Source organism: Pecten maximus, chromosome 14 (genome assembly GCF_902652985.1).
Source record: "Pecten maximus chromosome 14, xPecMax1.1, whole genome shotgun sequence".
Lineage (NCBI taxonomy): Eukaryota > Metazoa > Mollusca > Bivalvia > Pectinida > Pectinidae > Pecten > Pecten maximus.
Window position 1 is genome coordinate 20,686,453 of NC_047028.1, and position 25,448 is coordinate 20,711,900.

The following is a 25,448-nucleotide window of genomic DNA, read 5'->3' on the forward strand; positions in this document are numbered from 1 at the left end:
AATACCTACCTCAGTAATACCTACATCAGTAATACCTACCTCAGTAATACCTACATCAGTAATACCAACATCAGTAATACCTACCTACCTCAGTAATACCTACATCAGTAATACCTACCTCAGTAATACCTACATCAGTAATACCAACATCAGTAATACCTACCTACCTCAGTAATACCTACATCAGTAATACCTACCTCAGTAATACCTACATCAGTAATACCTACCTCAGTAATACATACCTCAGTAATACCTCCCTCAGTGATACCTACATCAGTTATACCTACCTCAGTAATATCTACCTCAGTAATACCTACCTCAGTAATACCTACATCAGTAATACCTACCTCAGTAATACCTACATCAGTAATACCTACATCAGTAATACCTATCTCAGTAATAAATACCTCAGTAATACATACCTCAGTAATACCTACATCAGTAATAACTACCTCAGTAATACCTACCTCAGTAATACCTACATCAGTAATACCAACATCAGTAATACCTACCTACCTCAGTAATATCTACATCAGTAATACCTACCTCAGTAATACCTACATCAGTAATACCAACATCAGTAATACCTACCTACCTCAGTAATACCTACATCAGTAATACCTACATCAGTAATACCTACCTCAGTAATACATACCTCAGTAATACCTACCTCAGTAATACCTACCTCAGTAATACATACCTCAGTAATACCTACCTCAGTGATACCTACATCTGTTATACCTACCTCAGTAATATCTACCTCAGTAATACCTACCTCAGTAATACCTACATCAGTAATACCTACCTCAGTAATACCTACCTCAGTAATTCACAACTCTGTATAACCTACCTTATTAATACCTACTTCAGTAATACCCGTTTTGCGTTGTTAACGGAAGGTCTTGCGTTGTAAACGGGGGGCTATGCGTTGTTAACGGAGGGTTATGCGTTGTTAACGGAAGATTATGTGTTGTTAACGGAAGGGTTTGCGTCGTTAACGGAGGGTTATGCGTTGTTAACGGAAGGTTTTGCGTCGTTAACGGAAGGCTATGTGTTGTTAACACAAGGTTATGCGTTGTTAACGGAAGGTCTTGTGTTGTTAACGGACGATTATGATTGTTTTGTTAACGGATGGTCATGCGTGGCTAGATTTTCTACTGTGTTTTCGCAATGATCAATAATGATATTAGGATTTTATTTTATAATTGTGAAATTTCGAATTACAAAATGCGATGGGATCGGGGACAATGAGATAACCATTAGCTGTTTAAATAATTCAATATGAAGAAAAAAGAAAAAAATCACGGTGAATCACGCCTCGATACCGAGTTTAACAGTTTGACCAACTTTACAAAGGATTCACAGTTTTTTATCAACCTAACAGCAGCAGATGGATGTTGTTATATAAATTTTACCTATTCTTGATTTAGTCCTTTTGTACTCGTCTCAATCCGATATGTAAGTAATTTTATAGCTTCAAATGCACAGCGACTTTTGGTGATAGTCTTTGCCCTCTATCTTGAAAAGACCATTCCCTAATGGGTACACAATGTGTGGATACTTCATCTATGTAAACTTCTAATAGCCTGTGTGAATTCGTTTTCTCCAAATGACGTTGTTGATGACATCCTTATGCCAAACTTGTAACGGACACCAGCAATGACAACTGAGCTTATCGTTATAGCGCTTTCAAGGTGCTCCTCTACGACGCCTTCCTATCTACGGAAAATATTCTTACATGTAAGTAACAGTGAGCTCTGTTCTGGTAAAGTGGCACAGGATTTCTGCTCAGACACCAATTACACAGCAATGTGCATGAATAAAGAAAGAGTGATTAACAATTTTACTTCATGCCACGCGCTTAGTTTTGCCCTTCTCCCCCAGGGATGCCCTTAAAATGTCTTCTTTCTAGTAGAAATAAGCATTCTGAGATACGTGAACTTAGAGAAGAGTATAACATCTAACGTATTAGTTAGTTAACAAGTGGCAACATGTATTCTAGGTTTTCAGGTTTGAAATAAAAGAATACATAATAACAACAACAAAATGCGAAAAAAAGTATCAAAACAGATAATATAACCATTGAAATTCCGGACTTTTATGTTGACTATAGCGTATTAGATTTCTAAGATAATCATTGACAAAACAAATAAAAATACAGGTTAGTCAGTTTTATTACCGAGGATAACCATTTCGCTATTTCACGGGCCAAGTTGTCGGGAAGATTAAATATATGGAATTAATAAACACGGTTAAATATTATCACTGAAATAATTTTTTGATTAAGATTGTAGCCATATTGTTTGTACCATCATTAACCAGCTCGATCGCCTTCAGTCACCTAACGATATTTTGACAATTATAATTGTTCAGAACAGATTATTTTATAGATAACAGAAGATTCGGTACATCGACACTCTTAATTTTTACGTCGGATCAATAATTTGACAAAAATATCACAAATAGGTCTTCATTTCTCATCAGATATCACTTTATAATTAAACATCGGGAATAATATTCCCGGAAATCCTCCATATCTCAAATTTTTTGTTCGTTGGGATTTTATTCTGTCGTTTTAAATGAAAATCGCGAAACATTTGACCCGCGAAAATAACAGGTTCTTTACGGTATCCTCTCTTGCCATAAGTGTTTCTAAAACATGATAATATTCAAAATGGAGACGACACCGAACGAAGACCAATAAGGTTATGTGTTAAGGGTCATATGTATAGAGGAGAATAATGTTGAATTTCAAACGCGGTTCAATGTCTACAAATTTGTACAAAAATAGCCATGTACTATACCAAAATGTTTGTTTAGACACGTAGTCACCAATACTTTGCTGTAGATGTTAACAGTTTCTTCTATTCAGATATTTCAGGGTAAGATGTAACCAGAAAAAAACAGCTAACCTGTCCCCCCCCCCCCCCCCCCCCCCCCCCCCCCAAATCTTTTTTTTACCTTGCAAAAGGTGACTGTGAGTACTATTTTGTGTAATATATGTGATTCAAATGGGCTAATTGTGTCTCCCGGAAACATGCATTTTCATATGTTTCTGCTTTGACTAGGTTTAGATGCCCCTTACATATAAGTCATATATTATTAAAGAAATTGAACATAAGAAGAGCTATTGATCAAAGGTCGTGCTGGTAAAATGAAGATCAGAAAAATACTGATGTAGTGTACAGAAACATAATCCAAACTATCAACACTCTACATAATACAAATACTCATTAATGGGAGTCTATTGTACGAATCAATCTTCACAATGCTATTAAGACAAATGAAGTCTCTGTTATTGATCTTCCAGAACACCAATGTATCGTTCATTGTCCACAAGAAGTAATTAACTATAGTTTATCAAACCCTATTGCTCACATCTTATCTCAATGTCATTTGTGAACCGTGTTGAAGTGCATACCACGTTCGGAAAGGTCTAGAACACTTTGTGAAGCTGAAATCTAACCATTTCATGAAAGTTTCGGATTGAGGATAAATCAAAAGATAAAAGCCGAATGACAAAGGAACTGAACCAGGACTTAAATATAGTTTCATAATGAGTTCATTCTTTTCATAAATGAAGGCGCCTAACAAATGGCTAATTAACCAAGAGTAATATTCCTTGGCTGTTTCTCTATGGATCTACCCTAAACCCAGTTGTCCGTTTTACCTCAGACAAAGGTAAACCTCTGTAGCAGAAGGATCATCATGCCACAGCACCGAGCCGGTGGTAGGTAACTTTAGTTACCCGACGTCAACACGGCTGACGCCGATCCAGGTAAAAACATCATATCTCGGTTTTCATATTTGTACAGCTATACTGGCAGCGCCTTAATTAATATAAGACACACGTGTACATAAAATAATGACATTTTTTATTACGGCGCTTAGCTGTAACTGAAAACATGCTTTGAAAGCGAAAGTGAAAGTAGGTAACTGAAAGAGGGTAACTGAAATTAAAAGTAATTAACTGAATCAAAAGTCGCATATGACCTTTGCAATCGGCTTTTGTCCTTCCTCTGTTGTCCATCCGTAAACAATAGATATTTTAGACCTCATCTCGAAAACTTCGAAACGCGATTCAATGATTTTTCGGGGAATTCTTTTACAGGCAAAGATAGAATGAAATGCCATTTAAATGATCCCAACATCTCAGAGGCCTGAGGGATTGGATAGAAAGTGTCAAATTGACCGAATTTCAAAAATCTCCTTTAGTCCTGGATATGGTGGAAACAAACACTCTTTGTAGATGGAAGGGTCTCAAAGTGCTTCAATAAATTGTTAATTTCATGACCCAGACGTCTCACGTTTCCCTTTGAGAAGATCAACCCATATATGTACGGTCTAGATACGGTCATTCATATCTTTATTCCTCAAGATCGGAAGAGACGAAAATGGTATCAATAATGTGTTACAAAGATAAAAACTCCTAAAAAAATTAAATAATGATTAAGAAATAATATAAGTGATCAAACAAGAAAAATCTTAGAATAACAATTGTTTTATACAACAATGCACATGTCAATGGGTTGATTCTAGTGCCAAATCAATTACAATCAAGCAAGGCAATACCATGGTTATGTAGCTTGTGAGCAATCTCAATGACATCTGAAGAGCCTGGTTTGAGCTGTTCAAAATATAACGACATATTTACAATTTATTGATTCCTAGACAACTGCATTGCCGAGTGCCATCTACGTGTTAACTTTGAAAAGAGCCCTTTATTTTCATTTAAAAAACACAGAATAACTGGATGCCTTGTAATCAAAACGCCAATTACAACTGTGATTGTAGTATTTGTCCATGAGTACAAAGATATAGAAGGGAAGTATCATCTGCTTGAGTTTGACAAGTAACATTTACAACATGTATAAATAAATAGTACTGTGAAGCACACTATTCATTTAATATATCATTAATAAAAACATCCAGGGAGACATAACGCTCATTTGACGATAACCTTGGCATATCTTTAACTATTTAAAATGAAAAATAGACCGTTATGCCAGACACTGTCAATGTTTTGGCGGCATCAAGAAAACCTGTCAAAAGTTTGCTGTTATTATAACAAGCATATTTGATAAGTCATGGACTAAAAGTGACGTCACAGTACTACTTAGATTCTTTTGAAATCCTTTTTTTTGTAAGGGATTAGGTATATACACAGGTTTCTATCCTGAGGAAATATTTTCTCAAAGACTTTGAGAATCTCTGCCAACAGTGAGATTGCACGACAACTACTGGGGTCATTTTTTGACTTGTTATGGTTTTTGCATAATCTACAAATCAATATTAGTTAATCATTAAAAAACAAGGCAGTTGTATCCAAATTTATGCGCATACACGAGTAAATTTTCGCACAGAATTTGGTCGTGCACAGCGGCTTACATATTACATGTTGCATATGTACTACATTACTAGATCAAATATTTGCAACATCTGTGTTGATTCTGTCTTCAAAATCAGCATCAAAATTATCCGGAGAGGACTGGCAGTAAATGTTTTTAAAGTATCCTCCCCATGTATGGCTAGAAGAACAGGTATGTTATAACCTTTCCATTAAAGTTAATGTCAGCACCAGCAGCGCCCGGAGATGACTAACAACGACATTTGGTGAGAGACAAAGATGATTTTTTTTATCTGCATCAGCATATTTCTCATATTCGTTGTAAAGGTCTACACTATGGTCTTCCGATATCCGATGGTGTCTTCTGTTTCTAAACAGGCGCTTTGCATTTTTATAGAACCTAAAAGTGTTGGCGTGAGAGTCCTGCGGTCTTCCTTGAGATATTCATTCTTGTCCCAACCGCTGTCTCCTTCCTCGTCACAATATGTATATAAATCGTATACAAACTATGTATAGCCTTCTTCGGGGTCACCCCACATATACACCATCTACGTCTCGTTAATTATTTCCGATTCCTCCGTTCTTTATGCTAATCTTACTATAAATATTCAGATTATTTTCCAATCTCTGCTCAGATCATTTTCTTTCATTGCACTATACAGCTATTCAGCGTAAGACGTCAATTCCTTTCTTGTGCTTTCTTATCCTTAACATGTGACCTTCTTACAGTTCTATCCTACACCTAGTGGTAACTTTGTACTCTATACGTGGCAATGGACCTCCTTACAGATCTAACCTAAATAAAGTGGTACAAACTTACCCCAAACATGCGGAACTCCTTACATATCACTATAACATTATAACTAGTTGTAAATTCTTTCCCTAAACATTTGGAACTCCTTGCATATCTACACTGTACCTAGTACATCCTTTTCCCTAAACATGTGGAGCTCCTTACAGATCTACCATAAACCGAAAGTACTTTCTTATCCTCAGCATGTGTGCCCTCTTACCGACCTACCCTAAACTTACTGGAACCTTCCTGACCTGATTATATGGACACTATGTAGGTTTTTACTCTATACCTTGGGGGTCTTTTACGGACCATCCCTAAACCGAGTAGTACATTTGATAAATTAAATCTACTCGCATCAGGCATCAGAGTTCAACAACTCACAGTCAAAAGAAACAATGAAATAGGAGGCTCATTAAAATACATCATAGTATTATCGGGTCTTGTTTTGTCGGAAACGGTGAACGGATTCAACATCGTTAAAACGAGATCCGTAGGCATATCCTCTTAAAATTGTGACTTCTGTAAAAATGTGACATTTAATCTCCATAAAGCATGTAGCGACGATGTTACTTGTATTAAGCACCAATATATGTCTGCGTTCGTGCGATTTTAAAAACGGAAATAGTTTCTGCGTTCTGAAAAAACCGATTCGTCTCTGTTCCGTTTGAAAGAAGTTCTTATTTTGCTCCCGTACGTTAATGCTATAACATATTTTACTGTTTTCCTTAACACACCGGCTACGAGATGAGATAATGGAATTAGAAATCGTACCCTAGATAGAAATTAAATAAAATCTTAAATCACTTTCCGAAATAACATGTTCTTAGCTTACCGTTCCTTTTTTGATAAACAGGCATTAATTTCTAAGGAAATCGATATCCTGAGTGACATTTTCGCTTCTGATATATGCGATAATTGACCGCTATTTCTTATAGAACAGGTGTGCGGCTTTCAAATAGCCAAGAATTTTGTTTATATTTACTTTTACAAACGAAGTTTTGGACTAGTGATATCAATATATATATATATCAATATATCGAAATTATATATATATCGGGTTGGCTGCAGGGTAAACCAATACAGTAAAAGTAAAAAGTTTTTTTCTGTGAATGGCTAATCGCAAGTTACACATGGTCCATCGATTCAGTGGTACAAGTGGGTAACACGTATGGCCAATCCGAAGAGAACCAGGACTACTTCGTATCGGTGTCTGTCGCGATAACAAGGGGGGCATTCACCAAAAATTGCTTTGATCGTATGTGATTTGTTTTCTACGATATATGAAGGGGGAAAAAAAGACTATTTTCTCTTATACTTCCGGTAGTTTGTGTAACGACATTGATGTCCTAGGAATACGTAATATCACTAAATCCATTCCCTCCGATATTAATTCCTTTGAATATTACTAATGTGTTGTGTGTGGATCAATCCCTTTTATGATGTTATTAATCTTTCCCCTGTTACGTAATGAATCTCCATATATTTCACTCATGTGTCTAAAAGCTTCACTGGGAGACGTGAAATGCCACTTTGGGCCCATTTACTCTGACACATTTGAAGCGATTTCACACTGTTATAGATTTGTCTTGTTTACGCTTAGTTATATGTTTCAGCTAAACATTTTTTTCTGACGTGCATCATGCCGTTTCCACCTGTTATATATTCCATTTCATCATATTCAATTTTTAATTTTTGCTTTTATTGCCTGGCATATTTCCAGATATGATTCTGTATTGATTTTGTAACCACAATCTGCTCCAAAGTCTCCCCTTTTTCACAAAATGTGTGCTTTGTGTACGTCTTTCGAGTAAAGTCTAAAGTCGGTCTCATTTCTCTTAATAAATTTGTTCATCACAATTGCTACATTGTAAATCAGTATTTTGATATCCTGGCAATAGATTTATCAACACATATCGTAATGTTTAAGGGTCATCTATGTAGGAGGATCATGTTGATGTTCAAAAGCGAGTTACTTCCCATAGATACAGAAAACTAGTCCTATGATATACTAAAAAGTTTGTCTGAACATGTAGTTTCTCAAAATCACCCATAATTTGGTGCAGAATAATATTACACCAAAATGGCATAAATCATGGCATTTCAAGTAGTAAACAATGCTCCTATTTCGTATATTAAGACATCTGATTGTAGTAAGGAGGTTTTCAAGATAACATTTAAACTGTGTAGTTTGAGGCCTTTTTTCCATTAAATTACATCTTTCACTTCAAACTCAGCGATTGAAAAGTCTTCTTCTAATGTTCAAATGTCTTGATAATGTCTAATATCAGCATTTTTATGCTGAAAAACGCAAAAAATCATGTTTAGTTGACACAATTAGCTCATTTGCATCTCATATATTGCACAAAAGAACCATGCAATTTTTCTATAACACACAGTAGGACCATTGGGCTGACCGGATTTGACTTTCTGCTTTTATAAACACTGATTGTATTTTAACCTCGAAGTTAGAAAGCAATATTGTCAAACAATTTAGATTTTTATTTCACACGAAATTCCTAGTTATAATTGTTGGGCAATTTATTTTATACTATTCGAAGATTTTTTTTAGCACATCATTTAATACGAATGAACTGCAACGGGAATTGTTATTTTTTACCTTCATTTCTTAAAAAGAAAACTAAACATGAACGGGCTGATAATAACGTGTTTGAAATCATAGATGCAAGCAAGGAGTTTCATCGATGAATACATTAGCAACAGGAGATAAAAATCTGATAGATGCTTTTTTTTTGTACAAAATGGTACTGTGTTATTAAATGCCTAATTGTAAACGTAGGACTCCAGCGGCCGCCATTATCACATACAAACTACCGTATTTGCTTCATACACCATTTTAAAACACGACTTTTTCGCGTTAGAAAAACTGCTTTTATATTTGTTGAATTTATCATTTCGTGCATGCTCGACAATCGATCTTTAAATAAAAAAGAGACCGGTAAAAACAAACAAAATGATTTAAAAACGGCTGTATAACCCGATGACTACACGAATCATAAATAAAAAATGAATAAAACCCGACAAGAAATTGCTGACGTTGCTTTCTTCGTAATTCGCCTGATAGCTATAAATGTTTGTTTTTTAGCTGATCACTTTGAGCTGCAGAATTGCGACACTGCTCTAACTTATCCAGCAAGCGTTGGAAAGTACTGGTGACGCGTATGATGCATACAGCTATACAGAATAAACCATACCAATCAATTTTCGTTGAAAAAGGTTTCTATATCTTGCCACATATAGAAAACTTGTATTCGACAATGATTGGTATTAATGTACTTTAAGTCGACAAGGAAACATGCTTGGAGAAAGAATATAAGTGCACATGTTGATTGTTTAAAGGGCATCACGGATCACGTTTCGTTTGCCATTTTTGTTTTGTTTTTCCAATTCCCTTTAGAACTATAGTCCTGACGTCATGGTTATTTGATTCACGTATATTGTACTTGATATGCTGTGAATAAAATCCTCTTAATTTATAAATAATTTTATTCTGAGTCGATATTTTATCTCCACTTTATTGATCTACATTAACACACTAATTCATATCATATTTGATAATGCAATACTTCTTACATTCCTAATCTCTACTTAATTTTGCATAATATGTATACATGCATTCTTACTTATCATCACTATCTTAAATAATCTGTTCTATTAATTAATGTGATTCCTTTCAATCTTATATTTCATTATTATTCGCAATGTCATGGATACAGGAGGCCCGTACGAATGCACGCGACGGGCCTCCTGTATGTTGTTTAGAGAGCTAGTCACCAACTACTACAAAGTAGTCCACATGACGCTTGCTGTTCACGGGGCGATAAATCCAACAAGCAAACAAAGTCATGTCATACAAAATGATATATACATGTAATTACATATGATAAAATCATCTCCAAGTTGTGTCAATTTGAACGTCGAGTCTTCCGACAATTTGTGTATCATTTTGTTCTTAACGACAAGATTCTCAACTGAATTGGTTTTAATTTGCATGTATTAAAACCTCCAATTCTATAAATAACCCATGTAATCACCTTCACCTTTACCTCTGCCATCATGCAGTGCCCTGCGTTAAGATTTTGCTGGTCTTAAGTGGTTTTTAAATACATTTCCAACGATACAAAACATATTTGTATGTATGTCATTCATATATTTGAAAGTAGGGTTGAGTGATTAAGTCAGGTCCCGGAGGTCATAACCATGTGATTTTCCACCCAGATATTGGTATGTTCCTTGAAGGACAACTGGCGTGGAATGGTGAAAGCTTTATAAGTTTTTTACTGGGATAAGACTTTTCTCATTATCTGAACTAAATAAAGTAAGAATGACGATAAGAAAATATTTGCATGAACCTTTTCAGAGGCTAATGAAAATGTCATCCTTTCCGATTTACACGGAATCCCAGAAGGCTAACATCCTTGACACTTAGGGTATAAGGCATAATTGGAAAAAAGATCGTCAGATGGAAATAGTTTCGTGCCAAAACCTGTAAACAGATGATCGATATTCACATCGCTAAATCCATCATGATCTTTTAAATGTCTAACAAGAGATAAAGTCAGTGGTCTAATATATCAACAAACATAGATGCTAAAATGCCAGGAAAGATACAGCATAGCGCAAACATGGGTTGAATAAAAAAAACTATGTAATGTCAAAATACAAGGGTAAAGTATATACCTTAACCTAGGAGTCAACATTTAAGGAGACAATAATCTGGGTTTTTTTTCTCTATTTTATTTTACTGTGGAGTCAAATGCATTGGCGAAATCTATTCTGCAACTACAGCGTAACCACGGGGTTGGCGATGTACTTCTCTCTTACAGAGGACTCACGGAGTTGGCGATGTACTTCTCTCTTACAGAGGACTCACGGTGTTTGGGATGTACTGCTCTCTTACAGAGGACTCACGGTGTCCCTGCGAGTTCACGGCGCACATACTGCGTGTCCAACATGTTCGTAATGAAACTACGGATAAATATATTGATGTGTCTGTGGAGTAAGCTTATAAATACATTGTAAAGATATAAACTAATAGACTGGTTGTTGGCAACCCCTTATACTATTTAGGTTGTGACAATGACTCGATATCTCATGATCCTTATTCTTAGTTAAACATTTTTGGTTATCACCATTTTCCAAAAGTATAATTCCTTGCATCCCGAAAAAAATTCTATCGTTCTCCATTATATTTTGTACGTACAATTGTACTATTATGTAACATTCGGTCAAAAAAGCGATACATATTTTATTGCTTTTAATAAGTGCTTTCATTTCTGTGTGTGCCATTTTTGTGTTAATTAGATATATTTCTATACCTGTGTGTGCCGTTTTTGTGTTAATTAGATATATTTCTATACCTGTGTGTGCCATTTTTGTGGTAAATAGATATATTTCTATACTTGTGTGTGCCATTTTTGTGTTAAATAGATATATTTCTATGCCATGGGTACCAATTTGTTAGTGTTAATTAGATATATTTCTATACCATGAATACCAATTGTTGGTGTTACTTAGATATATTTGTATACCTGTGTGTGCCTTTTTTGTGTTAATTAGATATATTTCTATACCATGGGTACCAATTGTTAGAGTTAATTAGATATTTTTCTATACCACAGGTACCAACTTTTGTGTTAATTAGATATATTTTTATACCTGTGTGTGCCTGTTTCTGTGTGAAATAGATATATTTGTATATCTGTGTGTGCCACTTTTGTGTAAATTAGATATATTTCTTTACCACGGGTATAATTTGTTGGTGTTAATTAGACATATTTTTATACCTGTGTGTGCCTGTTTCTGTGTGAATTAGATATATTTGTATATCTGTGTGTGCAATTTTTGTGTAAATTAGATATACTTCTATACCATGGTACCAATTGCTGGTGTTAATTATATATATTTCTGTGCAATGGGTGTCATTTTATGTATTTTTGTGACGAGCAGTCTCTACGCTATCGGAGGTATAGCATATTTAAGGATCAGTTTTAAGTCCAACACATCGTGTAAATGCTATACCAAAAGTATTCCGTGTCTTGGGAACTCAATAATATTTTAATGCTACAGGCATGTGAAGTTATGTGAAGAACGATTTGTTTACACACAAGCTGCATTTAAAATTATAATTATGCATTGACCAATTATTTAAAAACAAGCAGAATTTCTTTTTCATACAAAACCATTATAGTAAAAGAAGCTTATAATATCTTATTATAAAAGATTGAAATCATAAAGACACCCCTTCGGAAGATCAAGTCTTAAATGTTTGAAATGCTGCTACGCAATATTGGACTTGGAGAGCAAGTATTTGAGACTGAACAGTGGAAAGTTTTATCTATCTCATGGACATTCCTTTAAAGGGAATGTGAACAGAAAGGGCGAGTCAAGAGATCTTCTTTCTTTCAGGAAAGTGTCTGTTTCCTGTTTCTACATTTCATTGTGCCATTGAGCCTGAAGTGGAACCTTTGTTTTTGTATATGAAGATGTCTACCCAGCAGGACTAATTTTACACTTCTCCTAGAAGGAGTAAATATATACAGTTTTATTGTAAGGAAAGGGCTTTGTATAAGTTGAAAAACGTGTGCCCGATCCAATTGTTTAAAGGCAATAAAATATGTTTAAATCAAAATCCTAGAAGGATCTTAGAGTGATCCGCATCCTGCAAACACCACGACGCTAGGACTGGATATCTTCTTCACTAACGTACAGAAGAAATCGTGACCTTCCGTTTCGTCTGATCAGAAGGACGGGCATCATTAAACTGACAAGTTCACGAAAAAAGGATCTGCCAGCAGCAGGTAAATGTGTAATTAGTTGTGATATTTCCGAGTCATAGAAAGGCGTCTGGACTTCCCTCTAATCGCCAACTCTTATCTGCAATGAGCCAAAACCAGGTATCCGGTGAAAATGAGGAACTCTTCTCCGAAATCCAGGATCTAACAAATACAAGAACAGATGTAAAATAGTGCTTCAACATATCTAAGCTACGGAGTGATACTAATTACATAATACTATAACCCCTAGCTACGCTTGTTTTACAACTGACATGGCACGCGATAAAATTCGTAATCGTATGTTATTTCTTGTATACCCGGGAGTATAATTACTTTCAAAGCCTTTGATTGGTCGTTTCTATCCCCCAATAAATTGGCGTTTCTTTTCCCCAAATAATTCTGATAGAATAAACTCTGGTCTTTGACCACGGACTACTTTTACCATCGCTCATTATTTTTGTTGTTGTCTATCAATCACAAACATCAAGAAGGCCGCGTTTTCTCGATTTGCCGGCGGTCGATATTGGCGTAAGTGACTGAGAGTGATGTTGTCAAGAAATAATAGAATAATCTGGGGATTGAAGTTGTATGGTGGTTCAGTAACTGTCCATAGACATAGCTATTTGAATGACCGGTCGCGCACCACCTGACGGAATCTTAAGCCTCGGTCTTCCCTTTCCCTGGTAGCTACAGTAGTTTAGGTTAGTATCACCCGGTACGAAATTGTCGCCAACAGAAAAAAACACTGTTTAATCAAGCGGACGTAAGTTAGCAGCTGATTTGTTATTCGAATCCCCAATCACATATTATACGAAAAATACTTATATGTTACTGAATCCCCAATCCACTGCTATTTGAATCCAATCGTCAAAATGTCAATGAAAATGAATATCATTTAAACATAAAAAAAAAATATATAAAAAAACAACTGAATCCCCAATCCGCTGCTGACAGCGGATTCGTTATTCGAATCCCCAATAACGAATAACGAATCCGCTGCTAACTTCAACCCGTTGTTTAATCATTCCACTTAGTTTATGGCGAATTGATATCCAAAACACACGAATATCATATTTTGTTTTGAAACACTTGTCTCCTGTCCGTAAACTGATAGGCCTGAAGAGATTTCATGTAAACATACCGACAAAGGTGAAACACACATAATCCACAGAACTCGCACTTGGTTTCCAAAATATTTGTTGCAATGCATTGAAAGTTAAATGAGTTAATCTAAGGGTGAACTTATATTGAATATTTGAGTCATTTAAACAACTCGCTACTTTTGTAGGTAAAACGTTATGGAATAATAAACATGTTCCCCAACGGTTAACGGTTGTTTATCACGTTAACTTAACTTTTAAATTAAGAAAATACACTCGCTAAAACTCGTGCTGTTTCATTAAAAATGTATTTACTTGCTCGAGTTAGATGAACCGTCACTCATGAAATATTCACTACAACTGTTAAATAACAAACGGTTTATGCCACAGGTTTGCATCTTAATCAGTGACATTTACTCTTGAGTCATATCCTTACACACAAACTGATGTACCAAAATATTATACTATACATCCTTATATGTCGAAGTTTGAAGTGTTGTTTGCTTTATGTAAGGTGTAAGACTACAGCCTAAGGGTTATCCAAGGTCATTCGGGAAGGGTGTTCGAGACAATATAATAGCTTTGGTAATGTTTGTTTAGCACTTCTTTGGGTTGGTATGTTTACGCTTTCTAGAGCTACTGTACATGTCCCTATTCATACATTAGCAGAATCATGCCACTCCTCTCATTAATGTAATCGAACCATCGGTACTAATGGCGTATCAGGTAGCTTGGGTGACTCAGGTCGTTGACAAGGAATTTTCCCTCAAGAATCTGGGAAACGGATAGGCACGGCTTCCGGATGAAGCAACGTAGATGTCAATCTAAACAATCGCTCTTTCACAACTTGGTGGTGTTAATTCTTTTAAGGTGACAAGTCATCGGGTACAGACCACAGGGAAATGTCTAGTCTTATATTAAAAATAGTCATAAGACTAGATATGCCCCTGTGTACAGACGGTGCTGTCCAAGATACAAAGATTCCGCTTGTCTTGATTCAAAACCACAAAACGTCTCTGAGGCTGATCGACCATACCCTCTTTCCGTATAAAACACATTATCATTAATCTAAATATCCTCAGAAGAAAGTACCGCCAATTGTTCATCGTAACAGGCAGGTTCGGAGCATCCGTCTTCAGGGTATTTTGTACACCGCTTTCCAAGAACGACAGACGAATCCTTCGAATCGGAGCACGCTTAACTTTGCAAAGACTTGCCCCGGAAAAAAATCTAAGATCAAGGCAGAAGAGTGCCACATCAGAGTGAAGGATGTAAATATAACAAGGAAAGGCTAGCACACCAGAACCTAGTCATGTCGCTGGCCGTTAGGGCTTTATTGACGTTAGCCAAATAAGGAAACACAACAATGAGAGAGACTCGTAAATATTTTATTACAAACAAACAAGGCAAAAACAAACAAGACCCACTAAAGTAAACAACCAGAAATAAGCAAGATTAAGCAAATAGCTTAATTTAACAATGAACAATATTGTAATGTCTAATCCGTAAGCTTTCCATTCCGTAAAATCTACATTAGACTCTGTATAACCCAGAAATAATCCAACACATAATATTATATATTATGCAGTATCTAACTGACCTTTTTTATTTGATTTTGTCATATGGTGGAAAACATGGCTTTGCGAGGATTCCTTAGTTGAGAACATGTAAGTGGTAAAATTATAGTTTGATTCTTATGTTACCTTAATGAATATCCGGTTTGCAATTAAACGGTAGGCACGGCTGTCCAATTTAACATAATCAGCATCATCTATTTAGTAAGTATACAAATCTCGGACGGGCGTGTTATGTATTGTTTTGTTATCAATACAGTTGCCTTCAGGAATAAGCCGATGGCTAACTAAAATCCCGATATTTATCAAAAACAATATCCACCCGTTATATGTATATGATATTGTATCAGCAATTGATTGAGGGTCAACTAAATAAACCTATGGAAATCAATTGAGGTATCCTGTTAAAATCATAGTAAAAATGATGACTTAATCATTTGTAAGGTGAATATCATTGCAGTACACTGTTTCCACTTCACCGACCCTTACACCATTTGACCATTTGAACAAAATTGATCTAAGGACTGCATGAGCCATGGTCCTTTAAACCAAAACCAGCGACTAGGTAACCATGGCGCGTAATTTTCCACAAACATCAAGTACATGCACATTTATATGAAGTCCCTAAACTGTCCATGTAGTTTCATTGATATTGGTTCACATATGATAGTTGTTCGTACATTTTCTCTTTCTACAAACGGACCAATAGACGAACGGACAAGGTGATCTGAGCATGCCCTTCCCCCTTATTAACTTTCGAGGGTATTATAACTTTATATAGAGCAGTAAGGGTAGCATGTCCAAAGGACACAACACTCTACCATAAATATTGAAAATTAAAAGAGTACAAGATAAATAATCCTGCATGATATTACAGTTTTACAGGTGAGTCTGAACAGATGAATCCTGTAATTTGTCAAAGGGTGGCAAGGGTATTTAAGTAATAGAACGAACTATAAAATGAAATGGACACCGATATACTACCAGGATGTGGCAACAGGTAATATGGTCAAACGCGGCAACTCGAGGGGATAAAAAGCAATAAAAGCCGTACCCGTTGCTGAAATAACGAGGATCTTACATTTGCATTATACGCTATTTTCTTCGAGAGCATGAGGAAGGAAATGGGTTATGTAAATCTTTTGATTAATGGATAAAAAGATCGGTGCTGGCCTTGCACATGCGAATTAACATTCGCATGTTTATGGCAATGTATTGCTAAAATAGAAATTTCGTTGAAGACAAGTTGACAACAAAAGACTGCACTGCTATGCCACAATGCACCATTTGATGTAAAGCATACTACGATTAAAATTACTGTTCAACATAGGAATAAATATCAAATAGCATTTTACCAACAGATGCGAACAGCAAGTTTTAAAACAAAAACAAATATGTTTAAGGCATAATACAATGACATTTTTCACCTGAAATACCGAACAGATCACCATGGTAACAGACAAACACCGGACCTCGGTATTCACCGTCATCTATGACGACAAAATTTGCCCCCCTTTCCCCCACAAGCTTTCGTTGGTAATTTGTCAATACGGTACGTAATGTTTTCATGACAAAATTGAAAAATACATTTCACCGGATGTATAGGGAATGTTGACAAAGGAATGTCAGGTCAAATCATGAAGTATGCGCTGTCGACCATTTTCAAATTTTGTTTCGTGATGACATTTGTTGATAGAAAACAACTTCTTGAGACCTCGTCTGAAATTGACACTCCACAGGATGTAGAATAGAAAGTTCACACAAAACGTCATATAGAATATGATCTGAAATATTTGATTCAGTGACCGGTCCGTAATAGTGGGGCGGATGTCCGTGAAAGCTGTCATTATGATAAAGCGGACTTTGTTGATGTATGAAGGTGCGCTTAGTACAACGTAATTAATTCCTATAGCAAGCAGTACCCTCGTTATCTTCACTAATGATTTTTCCTTTTTCGACAGACGTGTCCGTATATCCGACCGTGTTATCCATACATGTTTGATGAGAATAGCGCCGATCAACAAAACCAATATGACAGATGGAAGCACCAGGACCACCACTGTATCGATGTAAGTGAAGATTTCGGTGATTCGGGGATGAGACGCCGACTCTGTACATATATTGTGTCCTTTGACAATCACTACTCCAGAGGCCCACATAACAAACAGATAGATAGCAATTCCAATTATTGTCACCGTAAATACAATAACCTTTGCTTTAGAAACAGTACAGAAGTATGTTGCTTTTTTTAAATGGAATGTAAATATATAATTCTCCACTGTGATGCAAACAACAAACCACACGGTCAGGAAACTGCAAACGTAAGTCACGAAAACAATACTCTGACACCAGATCGGCTCGTGTACCAGTCTGAAACCGGTTACTTCCAGCCAGACTAGGAACAGGGCAATGAGGAAGAGAGAACCACAGGCCGACAGTCCACCAAGGTAGATGTTTGATGAGGTTTTCCTCAAGTCTTTTGACAGAAAAACAAGCAATGATATGATATTGCCAGCTAAGCCCGCAATGCAGATCACGGGTTGCACATATATGGTCATCACGCGAGCTAACTGGTAAAGCACGAGCGAGTCGGAATCTTCCAGGGAGAAGTAATCTTTCGCAGTTGTCTGCGAGGAATTGTTGTAGAAGTTTGCATCCATTGTAGTATTAAAAGTCACAATTGATGAAGGTTTTTTTTCTAAAATGTTCCTTGGTATATAAATCGTCCTAAAATCACTTATATTACTTCTTTTTGTGAAAGTATAGAAATGTATACATCAGATTTTGCCCTTCAGCTGAATTGATCTCCTCCTTTCTCACTCTCTCGTAGTTTGTGAGTCCTTGTATGCTGATGCCAATCCTAAGAAAAGCTGGGCACATACGATCAGAAAATAATTTCAATCAGAAACTGCTTAGTCGAGTTGTGAAATATATAGTCTGCATTCACTTTTAAGAACGTATTCTGATTGGATAGCTTTTCATTACATCTGGTAGCACGTCAATCCTTTGCCACAGTCCATATTATAATGCGATAGTTTTTCACAGTTTTCCCCATTTGTTAGTTATACTCCTGCAATGAGAAACAATTGTATCAGTAATCAAAACAGATTACAAAGAATGAAACATTTAAAGAAAATAGATAAATAAATGTGTATATCAGTCATGTATTTGTGCATTAAAATAATGTCGCAATGTTTTATAATCATGTCTAAATGTTGTACAATCGTTGATACCTCTTAAAAAATATAGCATATATATATAGATAATTTATTGCATTGCCTATTGTTTTTATCCGTAACTTCTGATTATCAATTTTAATTTATGTCTAATTATGATTTAGTTTTTGTCAAATAATCTTCGAAAAAAATCATCTCCTCAAGCATTTCTTAAAATCCTATTTTTATATTTTGACAAAAAGCAAAAAGATATGATTTGAATGATTGACGCTTTCTTTCCTGTTGAGTCCAGTTAATATACAGAAAGAATACAGGTTATTCAGGTTATTCGTATAAATATGGCCGCCATCGACGTTTCACTGGCATCGGACTAGACCAACATATAGATACAGTCTGTGTCGTAGGTTTGATTGCAAGTTCTGATGAAGTTGTGTAGACATTCAATTGTTGAAATCACAATCAATAAAGCTATTTCAATGATTAAAATGTGATTAGTGAGAACAGAGCAGTTTAGCCATTGAAGGAAGGTTGAGTACCAGAGTAGTGAATTTTATTAATACCTTAGCCCCAAGGGGCAGACATATTTGTCATTACTGAATGACTCTTTTAATTGTTGCAGGGGTGTTGTATTAATTATTGTCACTTAGCCAATGAACCCATTATTAAGCCTAGATAGGGTTTATATGCATAAACGTATGCTTGACGCTCGACATGAAAATTTAATTTTGGTTCGTATTTGGCGCGATGTCCTTGTTGAATGAATCCCCCGAATTCATATTAGATAATATTGATATTAAAACAAGGTATATAAACATCAATAATACTGGGCATAAGAATGTTGGTTTCCTTAGGAAAATAGTTGGTGTTTGAATTCTAACGGAACACCGCTATTTGTGAGCCTTGATTCAAATCAAGTATCACTAATTGTCAAATATTTACCGCTATTTTACAATCTTGTATCACTTCACAATCCCTTTTATCTGTTGAACAATCGTGTGTCATTGTTACAGTAACAATCGCAAACATGAGCCACGGAACATCAGACAAGGGCCAAACGTTCTGGTACAATAAAAGTTTCTGCACTCTGATGTATAATGAAGTGCATTGTTACGGATTTTCAGAGCTCACTTCCTTTGAACACAATCGATACAACATTAAATCATGTCAAAAATGCAATGCTGTATGATTGATTATAAGCACTATATCCGGCTGGTGTGTTAATCGATATTCGTCTTAAATGTTAATAGTTCTGATTTTATTCTTTCTTATGCAAAAGACACAAATATAAATAAAAGTTCGATAAAAATGTTGGAACGTCACCAAACAATACGTTGTGATTCTCAACACGTGTTTGATACATACGGACATTTATGGATATCAATCATCGTGGGAACTAGATAATCTATCTGAATGTTCGGACGAAATTAATATGCCCATCAATAAAACCACATAGCCTTAGGATGATAGGTCTTATCGACTCAAGTTGACATTTACAGATGTATAAAAGCTAAGATAAAAATGAAATTTCTCTTTCCAACATAAATGGCTTGATGGTTAATAGGACAACATTAAGGAACAGATACCTGGTATAAAGAGCATATGATCGTATAACTGGTTCATCATAATTCGTCATTATAATAAAGATGGATGAATATGTTATGTTACTCGTGTAGAAAACAAATATGTAAACAATTGCTGTAAGTAAAGCTATTTGTTGGAGGATAGATTTTATTACCAAAGGTGACTATGATCAAATGTTGTCTGAACAAAAAGGAAATGGGTTTTTGGAAAAATATTCCGTCCCTTTAATATCTTACTATAAATCCAATGATTGACATTTTTGTAAGTATTGTAAGCTATTTTTGCTCAGAAGAAGGAATACATTGTTACAAACAAATAAGTTTTATGTCTGCCATGAAAGTGTAAAGTTTCAAGACGGTGAAACGACCGAAAAATGCATCGTGCCAACCGGTAATATGGAGTCGCAGTTATATGTAAGTCCAGCCAAATTTTAGCAGACTTGGGCGGTAAAATTGGATATACAGCTTTCTTTTTATATCTTTCTGATGGTTTTTTGCTATGTATAATAGTGTTGCAAAGACTTTGAAGTTAAGAGGAAGAAGAGAATCTGTATAGAGTTTGGATGATGGCTGTGTTATTTAGCGGGGCTTTGGCATTTATCAAAATGTCTTTCGGGGAATAAAGAAACCGAGTAAAGTAGTCTTACGCGGTGAATTTGACATCCCATGGAATTCTGAGAGGAGCATTTCAAATTTACACATTAATAAGGGAAGACGTAATTTAAAAATACATTTTACGGAAAATGTGAAGCGAACCAATATTTTTAATGGAATGAGCCTTTGAGTAAACAAGCTAGTCATGATAATTATGCTTTCATTTCTTTATACTGTTCTTTACACTAGGATACATAAAGATCTGTATGGATCTTCGGTCCTGTCACAAACAGCTAAAAGAATGTTTAGATTGAAAATGATCACCATATATGGCATATGGTGACATTGAATGTAAACTCTAAACATATTTTCAATTTAATAATACAACGATTGCATATAATAACACAATCCATAAAAATAGACAAACACGCCAAAATGACAATTGTACTAAATTACAGAAAAAAAAAATGAAATGAAATAATAATAAAAAAAAAAAAAAACCTGTGTGGGGGTTGGGAAACTCAAAACCGGTATGTAAAACACTAGCAAGTGTAACTTTTAATGACAAACCTGAATTATAAAATACTGATTTTAGTAGAATCCTTGATCCACTCAGTTGTTCCAATTTAACAATGATAAGATACCCGCGATGTGTCAAGGAACAAAACATGGTTAATGCAAAGAAGAGATTCTATAGAAAAGGCTGGAATCATGAAAAAATGCTCCTGTCAATTGCAATAATCAGGAGAATGACATATTATCCTCTTAAGTTTATCTTACCTTATCTGACTCTAAACCTTATCTCACCTTATCTGACTCTAAACCTTATCTATCCTTATCTGACTCTAAACCTTATCTCACCTTATCTGACTCTAAACCTTATCTATCCTTATCTGACTCTAAACCTTATCTTTCCTTATCTGACTCTAAACCTTATCTTTCCTTATCTGACTCTAAACCTTATCTATCCTTATCTGACTCTAAACCTAATCTTTTCTCATCTGACTCTAAACCTCATATGGCCGTAACTGACTATAAACATTAGCTTACCTTATATGACACTAAACGTTATCTTACCGCACCTGAGTCTAAATCTTACCTTATCTTATATAACCTGACTCTTAACCTTATCTTTCCTTATCTGACTCTGATATTTTCTTATCTGACTATAAACTTTATCTTTCCTTATCTGACTCTAAACCTTATCTTTTCTTATCTGTTGTATAACCGTTACTGACTATAAACTGTATCTTTCCTTATCTGACTCTTAACCTTATATTTATCTTACCGTAACTGGGTTGAAATATTACCTTTTCTTATCTAACCTGTCCCTAAACCTTATCTTTTCTTATCTGACTCTAAACCTCATATAACCGTAACTGACTATAATCCTTATCTTAACTTATCTGACTCTAAACCTTATCTTTCCTTATCTGACTCTTAACCTTATCTTACCGTAACTGGGTTGAAATCTTACCTTATCTTATATTACCTGTCTCTAAACTTTATCTTTTCTTATCTGACTCTAAACCTCATATAACCGTAACTGACTATAAACCTTATCTTAACTTATCTGACTAAAACTTATCTTAATTTATCTGACTCTAGCCCTTATCTTACGTTATCTAGCTCTAGACCTTTTCTTATCTTACTTGACTCTAAACCGTATCTCAATCTATTCTAAACCTTGTCTTGATTTGTCTGACTCTAGGCTGTATCTTACTTTATCTAGCTCTCAACATTACCTTACCTTGCTTCACTCTAAATCGTATCTCAACTTATATGACTCTAAACCTTTCAAGTTTTATATTCTTCTCAAAAGCTGATGAAAAACAAAAAAAACTGAAATCTGTAGAAACAGTCGACTTTAGAATACCGCCCACCATTATCTTCAACAAAATCATGAATGTATAATACATATATCTTAACAACTCCTGGTATATCCTTTTACTGACAAATATAAGTTTTTATAACTTACTCATATTTTTTTCAAACCCGAACACGGAACGTATAATTTTTTTTGACATGCTTTGTTTTGTATTTGTTTGGTTTTCTAGCAAAGGTGATCTTAAGGGTCATCTATATAGCAGAATAGTGTTGAATTTCAAACACGAATAAATACCTTAAGCTTTGCACAAAAAATGTCATGTAATATACCAAAATGTTTGTTTGGACATGTACCCTCTCACAATCACCAATAATATGCTATAGATGCTACCAGTTTCTTCTGTAGAGTAACTTTGTGGTAAGATTTGGCATGGAATAATTCTAAGTCACGCAAATGATCAAACCTGAAAAATAGCCATGCTGTTATGTTCACAAGTGTCTATAGCACAGAGTAGGAGCATTTGTTTGATCGGATTTTACTGTATGTACGTATAAACACTTATTTTGTTTTGACCTTGAAATGCAAATGGCGGCTGAGAATAATATTACACAAATATGGCTTAAAGGAGGCATTTCAGTTAATAACAAAACTCCTATATCATACTTTTAAGACATCTTATCATAGTAACATGAACATTTGAATGTCAATTTGTTAAAATGGTGAGTTTGCAGCCTTTTTCAGAAGTAGGCATATTTTACCCCAAACTCAACGGCTGAACATTTTTTCATAAAAGCAGTCTTCTTGCCACTTCAAGAATACTTTATATTGTCTAATAAGAGCATTTTTGATGTTTTAAATACCTCCTTATATGCCATATTTGTGTGATATCATTCACGACCGCCATTTGCAATTCAAGGTCAAAATAAAAACAGCGTTTATACATATAATAACATCAAAGCTGGTCAAACCAATGCTCCTATTTTGTGCTTTAGACACTTGTGAGCAAAACGCCATGGCAAGTTTGTGTAATATATGTGATACAAATGAGTTAATTATGTCCCCCTGAAACATGCATTTTTCTTACGTTTTGTTGAAATTTACAAACAGCTTAACAAATTACATGTCAACATTAAGTCCCACGGTTTGCCATGATACATACTAAAAGTTCATCATGTTACTTCTGTGACATTGCACCTGTAAAATATCAATGTTTTGACTGGATTTGCTGTTTAGATGCCCCTTAAGATTAAATTCAAATATCTGCCAATACAAGAATGACTGATTAATTATGCGTGTTTTTTTTTTATAAATTGTCATTGCTACCATACATTTTAATGAACTCATAAATCAAACATGGAGGGTTTGGTTTAGTTAGTTTAGCCCCTATTAACAGCCAGGGCCATTCAAGGACGTGCCGGGTTTTGGAGGTGGAGGAAAACCAGAGTACCCGTAGACAAAACCACCGGCCTACGGTCAGAACCAGGCAACTGCCCCACGTCGAATTCGAACTCGCAACCTAAAGGAGGAGGTCTAGACACCTTAACCACTCGGCAGATGCGGCCCCTACACAGAGGGAAATAATTGCTCAAAGAGTATCTAGTACACGATACTTCAGTAATGACAAACCTAAACCTATATGTGTTGAGTTGGTCGGTCATCTGCAACCTAGCTTGTTATTGATTCAGTTACAGGTGACAATTTATGTAAGTGATATTTAGTGTACTTTGACTAGGAATAGAATGTGGAGCCTCACATGGGATTAGGCAAATTCTAGCTATGTCAACAAAAGTGTTCTATATCCTTCCGACTAGTAGTTTCATTGGCGAGTTACAAGCGTCAGCTTTACAAAATGTGATAATCCTATTAAGGGCTATGATATTATCCCCTGTGCTAAGTGGTTCACTTACCCCGAGCAAAGAGCAAGTTGATTATATTAGCAAGTTAATTGCAATCGGGGACCTCATTTGACCTTTTTGACCTTTGAACAACACGTAGTGTCCCCAGGTCCTCGATCGATTGACCAGCCTATGTATTATCAAACCTGCCTATTTAAATTCCTATATGTGTTGCTTATTCTAAAATAGATTACTTTTTTCTTTGCACTGGTTGACAATACTGAAATGGTCACGCAGTCTTCCAGTGTTTGGCTGGAGGCGTACATGGCTTACTCATATATTGCCCAAGTGAATTTCCGCTCCCCGTAGCGATTCCTTTTAGGTAGCATTTCGTCGATCAAATCTTCTGTCAGTGATATCCTAGATTCACAGAACACAGAATGTAATCATCGTTCCAGGCGACCATTATATATGGCTGTTGGTCACTTTGTTTCGAGGCTACATTTAAATGTTAACAGGAATACATATAATGTCACTTTCGGTTGTTTTGGTTACCATGGAAGAACAATATTATGAGGCATAGATACATAGTAAATAAATAAATAATGTATAATAGATAAATAGAAAATAATGCAAAATAAATAAATGGTCCTTTACTTTTAGCAATATCAGCCCCACTTTAAGAATTCAATTAGATCCTACATGTTTATACATATTTGAAAGCATTGATTATGACCATTAAATGAAGGCACCAAATGCTAGAGCTACTACTAATTAATATTTAATCACGTTAATCATCTAGGTATATGTATAATACTGCTGTA

General features: G+C 35.4%; 2 protein-coding genes across 2 annotated transcripts in view; both read right to left on the minus strand.

Annotated features, from left to right (window-relative positions):
* The window catches only part of LOC117342043 (arylsulfatase B-like), a 221,545-nt gene that overhangs the window by 127,521 nt on the left and 68,576 nt on the right, over nt 1-25,448 (minus strand). The gene's annotated exons all lie outside the window — the stretch shown is intronic.
* On the minus strand, nt 15,410-18,667 carry LOC117342051 (somatostatin receptor type 2-like). Its single transcript, XM_033904024.1, has one exon. It carries the CDS (start codon nt 18,269-18,271, stop codon nt 17,237-17,239), a length of 1,035 nt encoding a protein of 344 aa, XP_033759915.1. The 5' UTR covers nt 18,272-18,667; the 3' UTR covers nt 15,410-17,236.

Bases quoted from the DNA above. Each gene is read 5' to 3' on its own strand.
- LOC117342051 (XM_033904024.1), bottom strand. From the start codon at position 18,271: ATGGATGCAAACTTCTACAACAATTCCTCGCAGACAACTGCGAAAGAT.